This window comes from Notolepis coatsorum, assembly GCF_963971535.1.
Source record: "Notolepis coatsorum genome assembly, chromosome: 20".
NCBI classification, from domain to species: domain Eukaryota; kingdom Metazoa; phylum Chordata; class Actinopteri; order Aulopiformes; family Paralepididae; genus Notolepis; species Notolepis coatsorum.
In genome coordinates this window covers 38,889,766-38,901,486 of record NC_140184.1, presented here as the reverse complement: position 1 = coordinate 38,901,486, position 11,721 = coordinate 38,889,766, and the positions used below count along the sequence as shown (strand labels likewise).

The 11,721-nt window shown below is 39.5% G+C and overlaps 1 protein-coding gene across 1 annotated transcript in view; it reads left to right on the top strand.

Moving 5' to 3' along the window:
• Positions 1-3,383: 3,383 nt before the first annotated feature.
• luzp2 (leucine zipper protein 2) overlaps positions 3,384-11,721 on the top strand; it is a gene marked incomplete at both ends in the record, with an annotated part of 652,643 nt that continues 644,305 nt past the window's right edge. The window contains one exon of the mRNA XM_084337104.1: positions 3,384-3,445. Coding sequence (XP_084193230.1) covers positions 3,384-3,445 — 62 coding nt within the window. The remainder of the gene's footprint in view (positions 3,446-11,721) is intronic.

The window sequence follows — 11,721 nt, the reverse complement described above, 5'->3', positions numbered from 1 at the left end:
AACATAAAAGCAGCGGTTTGTGTTTGTAAATTTCCAAATTGTGCCAACAAAATGTTGCCCACTTTGCATAGCATTCATATACTATTGATACGGACATGCCGTGCAAATCTGTTGCAGGTAATGTAATTATTATAAATGGTAACTGACTGTTTTGACTGACAATACTCATTAACTCATTGACTGCCACGCTGGCCGTGCATCCTGCGGTCAGTATAGGCCAGCTTTTTGTGACTGTTTTCGCGATATTTCATGATCTTTGCGGAGCTATTTGTATATTCTATATTATAGCTATGGGGAAAATGGTATGGCTCATTTGACAGACACTATCTGCAGTACAACATGTAAAAAGGCGTTAGTTTCTACACACTGTAGTTTGTAGTTTATTACACGCTGCACATCGCCCATTTCCAAAAGAATCCAGTCTTTTTCCATAGATCGTGAGATAGGACGCGTTATGTGCAATAAGCCCAAATCATTCTGGTTGATTCCCTGAACCCCCAAATATTCCCAAATCAAAGGTATATAACATGTACATATGTACCTTCACAAAATCATCAAGGAGTGGGGGGGGGGGGGGGGATCTTACCCAGAATATCCAATCGTTAGAAAAAGCCTTGTTTATGACCGGTACAGTAAGCCACTGTGATCGTTACATAAACATGTTTCACGTTCGATAAAATAGACATAGCCAGAAGGCAATCCAAAAGAAATAATTCCAATGATCCCATCGGCGATCGCGATTACAAGTTTATATGTAATTACATGTGTTTACTGGACACTAGGTTTTGAGGCGAGCAAATCTGCTTGCGATTGCTTTGGAAGAGCTCCTCCCCCACAGAGCGAGCCGATGCCTTGGTGCATTCATTGACAATACTGCTGCCTTTCTATCCGAGTTCAAAAGGTAGACGATACTGCCATCTGGTGAGATTCGATCTGCATTGCAATTCCAGCGTATGTGGCTGTGCCACAGTGATTCAGAGAGCTCCGGGGCGAGTCTGTAGAGCTGGGATCAAAGGAAAAAGATCAACCGATCTAATAACGAGTATACTCGTTATTGGTGGGGATTGAGTTAAGCATAGAGTATATTGCTGTGTATTGTTATGTCCACAGAGCGGGATATAATAAGATCGGTAGCGTGTGTGTGTTTCTGTATAATATCTAGTTATTGCTGCTGCCATGCGTTTTTAGATGCATTCTAAAAATAAGTTTAGAATAAAAAACAATTGCTCAAGCTCTACTCGAGTAATTCGTACTTGAGTACTCGATCTGGGAAAACATTACTCATGCTCATACCTAATAACAATATCACACATGAAACAGAAACAACAGAGAAGAAAATCAATAATCAATACCTTTTGTTTACTTTGGCCCCCAGCTGACATTATTTCTCCTCAACCAAATCCACTAACTTCCTTTCAATGCTTCTTCTGACAACTCATTTACCACCTTTCACAAACTCTTCCCACTCTCCCAATAATGATAAAGTAGATTGTGCTATAAACCCTCTGCATCCTACTTCTACCGGACAAACCCTAGCTTTCCATCCTCATTGTTTCTGCGATATCTACGTTTTTTCCTTTCATAAGCCTCCTCCACTGAATCCTCCCAGGGCACTATCAATTCTATCAAATAAACGATCTGCTGACTCGCAAACCACAACAATAGGTCAGGCCTCTCGTGGAACAAGTTTTCCTCCCAAATCTACTTGCATCTCCTAATCATTAGCTCCCTTTAGGTTGCCTAAAAACCTACCTCCTCTACATTTCTCTCCCTCATGGACAAAGTGAATGACTGCACTCTCTACCCGATTACATTCTAAATTCACCTGTACTCTGCTTTAAATTCCTGCTCCTAAGCTTTTAAAAACCTGGTTATGTCGCTCTGTATAGTGACCTTGATAAATACTAGTCTAACAGCCTGACAGTGTGTAATAGTGTAACAGGAATAGTGCAGGGACTAGGGACTAAGGTAGTGACTTGTCAACACAGTTGGGATTTTTCTTTCCCGCAGAGAGTGGATGATCTCTGTTGTGCAAGTGTGTTTCGATGCAGCTAATTATAATTAGTGGTCATAGTGTCTGTTAAATATTTAAGCGCGTTTGTTTGTGAGAGAAAAATGTTGTGGCTGCAGCATGGTGGTGATTTGTGCTCTACTGAGTGCACATTTCTAGTTACTGTAGTGTACTGTATATTTTCATTGCTGTGATGGGAATGTTATCTATACATCTGTGTTAAATACATATTCTATCTTTGTACAGCTTGACTGGTTCAATATGACCAACTAGTATAAACAGCCCAGACACTAGGCTACAGTCTGTGTGTGTCTCTTTAAGGACTCCAATGTGACAAGGTTATTTCTCTCCCTATAGCTAAGCCATAACAAAGGCTATTGAGCCAGTCTTTGTTATTGATTTCCCTAACTGGGCCTATTTTGTTTATCTTTATGTCATATCTGAATGTCTAGTGTTACGTCATTTCAATTGTGTATTAATGTACGTCTGACCAGACCTCTTGGTCACTTTCTGGTCAGACGCTTGTGTGTGAACATGACGTGTCTTTCTGTAAACTGATCACTTTTCACAGATGAATAAACTATGTTTATTTTTTTAATAACTCGACTCAGAATGATTTCACAATGCCTCATCCTTTGTCCTTAATAATTTCCACAACATTGCTCTGCGATAATTGTCCTGGAGTTATATTTGGTATTGTGACTATGATTGCAGTCTTTTTTTTATGTATATAATGTGATTGACATGTGATTGCTGTATTGGAAGTGATTTACCATGTTGTAGTACTAGTTGTAGGCTATTTCAGTCATTTAGAACAAAATAAAAGCCATTGGTAATTATTGGAAAATTACTCAAATATGCCCATTTATCTTTATCTGATTCTATTCCATTAAAGCTTGACCACATTGGCTGATAATGGTCTGTAATGTTTCTGCCTGGTTAGTTTTTCTGTCCCTATATGTTGATTGACATGATTGGAGAGGTGCATTGTTGGAGGGATCATCATCATCCCAGCAAAATGGGAAGAAAACCTCGCACCAATGTCTGAATTGGGTGCTGACATCATATTGCCATCTCCGAATCACTCCTGCATCTCCCTCTTGATTCGGCCCCTCCCGCATCCTTCCCATTAGTGAGATGGTCTGTGTCCCTGTGTTATTTAGAGATCCTCCCTCTCGCCAAGCTACTGTGTTGCTTGCATCTGTCTGCCTCGCTGCATGTGTGCCTGTGCCTGTGTGCGTGTGTGAGTGCACTAACTAACGACTAGGCAGCCAGCGAGAGCGCAAGAGCGACGGAGGGAGAGCAGACAGAGAAAAGGGGGAAGGCAAGCGACTGAGAGCGGTGAGAGCATACGGGAGTGAGAGACACAGCTATGAAATTCATCCAAGCTATTTGCCTGCTGCTTCTTTTTCCAGCTTTGAGCCTCAACACTAGGTAAGTCGTGAATAAAGGATTTTCAGTAAGGGGCTTTTCTCGCAGTTGCACCCATCAATGAATGAAAGAAAGGGGGTAGGAATCCTACCGTAGGATCAATGCTTACAATGACCAATCTCAGATTAGACTCATTTGAGGGTCCGCGGTCAATCCTGCCAAATGGGTTGAGCCTTCTTTCTGGCAGCAGTTTTTGTGTGCTAAGCATGTTTAGAACAGACTGGAAGACTGAAGAGGGAAATAAAGGCTTATCTGTTAGCTATTCTCCTTCAGCTGTGGGGTAGACTGAAAATACACTTGTCTTTTTTGCGGTGTAATTCCCCGAATGCAACGCCGTAATTGTTGATACGTGGATTGTTGGGAGTTTTGCTTGCAGGTGTGGCAGGGAGCAAGTTTGACTCCAAGGAACTGGTGGGAGGGGGGGGGGGGCTACTTGTGTTTCAGCGTGTGTGACAGTATGTGGGCAGAATACTGTATTGGAGGGAAGCGGAGGAATGATGACAGCGAACGAGACATGTGGTAAGAGGGAGTTTTGATGATTAATTAAATCATTGATAAAATCACGCTTCTCCAGTGGTACCCGATACCACAGACTTAATGAGAGTTCTGAGAGAATCTGCAGGGGTTTAGACTGTGTCAGTGTACCACAGAGACCGCCTCAGACAGAAATGCATTATTCAACTTGTCTTGCTTTTTTTCTTTCAGTTCCATACTGTTTCACCTTAGAGAATATCTGCTGGGCGAATGAGGTTTAATTCAGTTGTCGGACAATGTACGCGCAGGGAATCTTTTTTTGTGTGTCAGTGTGTCAGAATCTGAATCACACTACAAGATGAGTGAGTTGGCAGTGTGTGACAATTTACAGATATGCTGGCTTTGTCAAGCACTGTGTGCATGGTGATTCTTGCCTTAGGAGTTGGAGACTTACTGTAAGCATACACTGATGATGTATGGATCATGTGACTAGGGACTGTATTATATCTGGTGTATTCATCTCTATTGTTTATTCCACTCTTTTGCAGTCAGTCAAGTAAGTTCTCATAAACATAGTGTGTCTATACTTTTCACACTAGCACGAGGCAAATGTCAAGTTATGTAGTCAACATACAATACATTTGCAAATACTTGGGACCAGTTATAATACACTCTATTTTGTAGCAATGTGCATACGGATCATTTGCTTTGGCTTTTTGAGAGGCCTCATAAAAAAACATTTGTGTTTGTATATTTGATTAATTGAGAAAGGTTGCTCTTTAGATGTCTACACTGAATATTGTCTTTGAGGCGACCTTCTGGATACTAATTGAGGATGGAGTTTTTAAGGTGATGATTTAGCAGCTCAGACTGTATCTCTGGAGAAGAAATGTCATGTAATGTAATTACAATACCACTAACATGTAATGGATATGATTTAATTCTGTGTTCTATTGGGTAGTTTGGGTACCACTATGTGTTTATTTTTCATCAGTGACATAAAGGAGCTATTTCCTTTGTCCTTTGTTTGGACTACCAGTGTTATATTGTTGCTTGTAAATATTTATAAAAGTGTTGTTGTTTTTAGTTTTAGTTTTTTATGGTTAAGAAAAAGATTGTCCAGGAGAAATAGAAGTTACACGTTATGTAACAGTATTTGAAAGCCATATTTCACGTAACCGGATTGGCAGAATGTACATTGTGCTGTTTCAATGATCTTTACCCTCTAAATCAATACCCATAAACATAGACAGCTGTCTCCTTAAGTTGAAAGTTACCGACGTTGTGGGCTCATAGAATTTTTGTTTGAGCTATTAGTCCCAGGAGTTTTTCCTTTGTTCCGTCTTCATGTCCTCCTGGGAAGCTCTTACTAGTTTGGAAGCCATAAATACAACATGTGCTTTGATCAGAAACTCGGAAATAACAACAATATAGTAAAATACTTTTTTTTTTATCACATACTTAATGCAACACACTGAATTACACTACCTATATTAACTATGGTACACAAAACGAATGTAATATATGTTTTAGTACATTGTTTCTGAGCCAATAATAATGATTTCTATGACTTAAAGCATTTGTGTGTGTATTGGCACACCCCCAACTCAACAACTTGAGTATCATAGAGAAAAAATACTTTCCACTTTGGTGGACGGTTCATGTGCACTCAAGTTGTATGTACAATATTTCTGAATTGACGGCACCATTCTTTTATCCATTATTCAGTCTATTGAGTAGCTCCAAGGCTAATATATTGGATGCTACTGTAAGTCACTGTCTTTGACACAATGGGAGATATGGGGTATGATGCACAATGTAACTGGAGCTGCAATGATGGAGGGTTACCTTACAGCAGATGGCGCTATAAATAAAGACGGATAGTTTCGACTCAGACTCAGTACGCTCACATTAAACTCTTTGGGTAATGGGCAAAAAAGATTAGCTGTAGACTAGTAAACTATAATCCATTTTAAAAGTCCCTTGCAATCCTTATAACATGAGATAGCAAACTTATCTTCTGGTCTTCAAAATAATTTCATGGACTGGCCGACCCAAGGAACCTATAAAAGATATGTATTCACATTGAGCCAGCTGCAGACACCTCAGTGACATGCACCCATGTATCAAAGAGTTCTATTATATGACTATGCATTGCTTGCCATCTATCAAGCCTTTCTGTTTGTGCAGACTAGTTTTTAACTGTGCATGTGTTAGATGCCAATTTGCACAGGATATGACTTCAGTGAAATGTTCTCCATTTAGCCTCCTTGAGCAGCTCCAGGATTTGTCTCTTGATTCGATTCAACTTTATTGTCATTGCACAGGGTACAAGTACAGAGTACAACAAAATGTAGTTAGCATCTAACCACCGTGCAAAGGAGCAGTAGAGTGCATTGTAATATGTACATATATATACTGTATGTATACCGTATATAGAATGCAGACCGTATGAAAAAGCTATGGTATATACAGTCTTGACGGGGCGACAGTGGATCGGGAGGTAGAGGCTTGTAGAGCAGTCGTCGGGTAATCCGGAGGTTCCCGGTTTGATTCCTGCTCCTCCCGGGCAGCATGTGAAAGTGTCCTTGAGCAAGACACTTAACCCCTAATTGCTCCCGATGTGCAGGTTGGCACCTTGCATGGTTGCCTCTGCTGTCGTGTGTGGATGTGTGAGTGAATGGGTAAAATGTGAGGAACAAATTGTAAAGTGCTTTGGATAAAAGCGCTATATAAATGTAGCCATTTACCATTTGATGTACAGTATAAACAGATTGAGTAGCTATATACTATAACTATAGACAGTACAGTAATATAACCAAAGTACTGTAGCCCGTGGTATAAATATTATGCTTGTTCATATTCACAAATCAAAACTGAACTATACTATATCATAGAAATAACAGTGAATTCGATTTTAGGATGGATCTTCGCTTCAATGCAACCGACTCCCAAGGGCTTCCCATAACACACCATTAGATTTATCTTTTTGTTTCAGGGTACACAGGACACTACTTATAAACTCATGTTCTGTGTTACATTTACATAATGATAAAAATACTTTATTAACTGACTAGTGTAAAAAAAAAAAAAAAAAAAAAAAAAAATGCCCTGATTGCCTGACTCGCCAGCACCACATCATTGTTGCTTGAGGAAATCCAGTTTACACATTACTCTCTGACTTGAGGTGAAGATAATTAATGTCCTGGAAAATATGTTGCAGTATATATTAATAACTAATAGTAACAACAATTATATCAAGTATTAGTGTTGTTGTTGGCAGTGGTGCAGTGGCAAATTGACAGTAGGTCAAACGCTCCACGCGCGTGCGCGCGCATACACAGTTTTTTTTGGCACAGATTTTTTATTTTTTTGCCTTGAAATAGAGAAGCTGAAAAAGGTAGCAGGATGTTGCCTATATTGTCAACAGATATGGTTGAAAAACAAACAATGTTTTAAATGTATTGATACAATTTCTTTAATTGAATCAACTTAAACTAGAAAAGTAAATACAAACTAAATTAACAATGTAAGTTACATTGTTAATTTAGTTTGTATTTACTTTTAGTTTAAGTTAATTCAATTAAAGAAATTGTTTTACACACAAACACAAAAGCAAACTTAAAATAATCAGACAACTTGTGTTTACTTGGTTCTTTATTTTGAGAAGGGGAAAAAGTACACATCACTTAAATCTTTTCAATGTAATTTGTTTCACAACAGTGGTTTCAAAACAGTTTCAAGTTTCTTTAATAGTTGTCATACAGAAGTACAGAATACTTTTATACAAAATGCTTCTTACTGTTACGCTCCAGAGACTGTGCTAGACAAGATAAGTATGAAATAAAATAAAGTAGCATGTAAAAAGAAGTAAAAATAGAGGTCCCAGTGTTCAGTATAGACATATGTACAATGTTCAACTCTCTCTCTCTTTTCTCCATCTCTCTCTACTTCACTCTCTCTCTTCCCCTATCTTTCTCCATCTCTCTACTTCACTCTCTCTCCCCTATCTTTCTCCATCTCTCTCTACTTCACTCTCTCTCTTCCCTTATCTTTCTCCATCTCTCTACTTCACTCTATCTCTTCCCTTATCTTTCTCCATCTCTCTCTACTTCACTCTCTCTCTTCCCTTATCTTTCTCCATCTCTCTCTACTTCACTCTCTCTCTTCCCTTATCTTTCTCCATCTCTCTCTACTTCACTCTCTCTCTTCCCTTATCTTTCTCCATCTCTCTCTACTTCACTCTCTCCTTCCCCTATCTTTCTCCATCGCTCTCTTACTTAATAATATCTCAACCCCCATATATTTCTCCCTCTACTCCACTCTCTCTCTCTCTCTCTCTCTCTCTCTCTCTCTCTCTCTCTCTCTCACTCACTCACTCACTCACTCACTCACTCACTCTCTCTCTCTCCCCCTCTTACACTCTCTCTCCCCCCCCCCCTCCCTCTCTCTCTCTCTCTCTCTCTCTCCCTCCCCCCCCCCCGGTGGCATCCTTGCGTTGCAGGTAGGAACATGAACATGATACTATTGTTGTTGTCAAAATGATCCGTTTATACCGTGTACTCGCGGACGTGGCCGTTGGAGACACTCTACCTGTGCTTTTGTTATGTACTAACGGTGGCCGCGGCCCCGCGGGCCGAGCCGGTACTTAGTTACAACGAATGGGAACAGCGGATTTTTGTGTGCGTGACTGCGCGTACACGCGGGAACATATCCGTGCGCGATTGCGCGTACTTCAGCCTCAGTGACCGAGGTAAAACGCTGTTATACCTAGGGATGGGTATCGTTAGGATTTTATCGATACTACTACTCTTATCGATACTGCTTAACGGTTCGGTACTTTATCGATACTCTTATCGGTTCTTTTAGATTATTATTTAAATATATTTAAATTTTTAAAAAAATTATAAATTATTATTTGAACGGCTTAAGGCTATATCTGTACTTGATATTTGTTTGTTGTGTTGCATATTTGAAATAAACTTCAATCAAATTAAACCCCCGGCCCCCTCTTAAAAAACAAAAACCTGTGTTTAACCTGGCCATCTATAAAACATCATGCTAAAACTGTGAAACAAATGTCCTACTCCCCTAAAGAAAGAAATACATAGCAAACATGACTCAGTTATGCAATAGTGCTGCTGCTTTTTATTTTGTTAAAATCTTTTAGTTAATAAGACTACAAAATGACTACAACGATTTCACGACGTTTTCCTGTCCACGCCGGAAGTGCATCGGATACCTACCTTAACGTTACATTTTCAACAACGGAACAGATTGTTGCTAATTAAACACTTCATGGAAACGGAGTAACGTTAACGCTATGTCGAGTTCATACGTGTAGTGTAGTATGAACTCGGCGAGTCGGCATAACGTTAACGTTAGTCAGTTTCAGTGTTGCTGGATGGTATACTCTATTAGCTCCGTAGCTAACGTAGCTAGCCACGTTAACGTTAAATGTTCAACAACAGAACAGATTGCTGCTAATTAAACACTTCATGGAAACGGATTAACGTTATCGCTATGTCGAGTTCATAAGTGTAGTGTAGTATGAACTCGGCGAGTCGGCATAACGTTAACGTTGTTGCTGGATGGTACACTCTATTAGCTCCGTAGCTAACGTAGCTAGCCACGTTAACGTTAAATTTTCAACAACAGATTGCTGCTAATTAAACACTTCATGGAAACGGAGTAACGTTAACGCTATGTCGAGTTCATACGTGTAGTGTAGTATGAACTCGGCATAACGTTAACGTTAGAGTGTACCATCCAGCAACACTGAAACTGACTACTAGCTCCGTAGCTAACGTAGCTAGCCACGGACAGGCACCTCCAGTCCCTACCCGTGTATGTGTGAGTGGCTCGCGACAAGTGTGTGTAATGGCTTGCTGCGGCTCGCTTCTCGTGCAGAGACAGAGAGAGTATCGTTCGCAACTTTTAAATAATAATAATAATAATAATTTCTCTAGAGTATCGATAGCAGTACCAAGGACGTCGGAGCTTATAAATACTCCGGTATTTTCTAATATTGTACCGGTTCCCGTTCAAAACCGGGGTCCGGGGGGCATCCCTATTATACCGCGTTATACCAGCACTGCACCACTGGTTGTTGGTAGTAGTAGTATTTATTTACAATCACCCCCAAGGAGTAACACAATTTGTTTATATATATATAGACATAAAAATACGTACTCATTCTTCCTGGTTAGATTAGGCTTTGAATAAGAATGTGAAATATACCATTTAGGAAAGGTTTAACTTAAATTATTTAAGTGACTTAACGTGAATGAACAAGGAAAGAATCCATTTGAACAAATTGATTGGTAAATCCAGGCCAAAGTAACATGCAGGGTTCTTGCTGTTGCAAAAATCAATTGGTACTTAGCTAGAACAAAAGCTTGCATTGACACTCGTCCTGTGGGGTATGATTGTCCACCCTTGGACCAGGGTTAGGAGGATGCAGAGAGAAAGACGGATCCTCTCTCCATTTGACATCTGTCTCATCAAAAGACCAAACAGCTCTGTATTTTTCCAAACTCTTTCAGAGGATGTTTTAAAGTTTCGTTCTTGGCAGTGTCTTTGATGTCTGCTACCTTGGCAGAGTCTTCCTGGAAACAGTCAGTGCTGTATAGAGAGATCCACACAACATCAAATATTTAGGTATATTTTGGACTGCAATTAAAAGGACTGCAGAGGATGTAGAGAGCTGATGGGCCACACTGCTTAAGTAACATCACTCAACCAGTGGTGGAAAGTAACTTAAGTATTTGTACTCAAGCACTGTACTTAAGTACAATTGTAAGGTACTTGTACTTTACCTGAATAACTTTCTACTTTTACTCCATATACTCATGTACTTTCAAATTTGAAGCTTGCCAACTTCAAGATGATGTAATCATAGCAGCATAAATGGACCACATACCACTTTAACATAACCTTTAATCAGAACAGCATAACTGGACCACATACCACTTTCATAACCTTTAGTTTACAATTTCAGATTTATTTAGTCACCTCCCAATCCTTTTTCAGTATAGAGGAATTCATTGCTTGGCTCCTCACCCTATAGCAAAAGCATCAACACAAAGTAGTACAAAAATGAATCAATAAGAACAGTGTAAGATAATTTTTTTTTTTACTGCAGAGTAGAATAGCAACAGTTTACAGTACAAGTGTAGTATGCGCAAAGCTGTGGTGCAAGACACTATTATGTGCATGCCACTAGTATGTGCAAATCAGTATTATGCAAATACTAGTAACATGGACAGTGATACAAGCACATGTTCCCTCTGTCACAGACCCAGTTGTTGTTTGTTCATGAGATTGACTGTCTGGAAAAAAAATAAAGGAATATCTTAAAACCGTCCCAGAGTTTGAATTTTCCTGCAGGCTTTGCTGATACACATGGTCAATGGTGCAAGGTTGAACACTCTCAAACACTGGAATACACAAACATGTACAGTAGAATGCATACTTTTACCTTCGTGCACCCCTGGGACAAAAAAAGTCCCAACTGTAGATACTGTACATACTGTACTTGGGATAACCTTGACTTGATTTATTGCATATCCCCTGAAATTAAGTCAGGCAGTTTTTCTGGGGCAAAAGATGAAGTCTGCATTTTTATTTTAAATGTTTTACTCTATAGTTAAAAAAAGTTTTGCCCTGCAAAAAAACACTGCACACGGTGTACCCTTTGGTAAATAAACGTCCCTATTGACTCCCATGTTAAACACGTTTTTTGAAAACGACGCCATTGCAGATTGAATAAAAAATTATAATAATCTAGGCCCCTTTATGGCCAT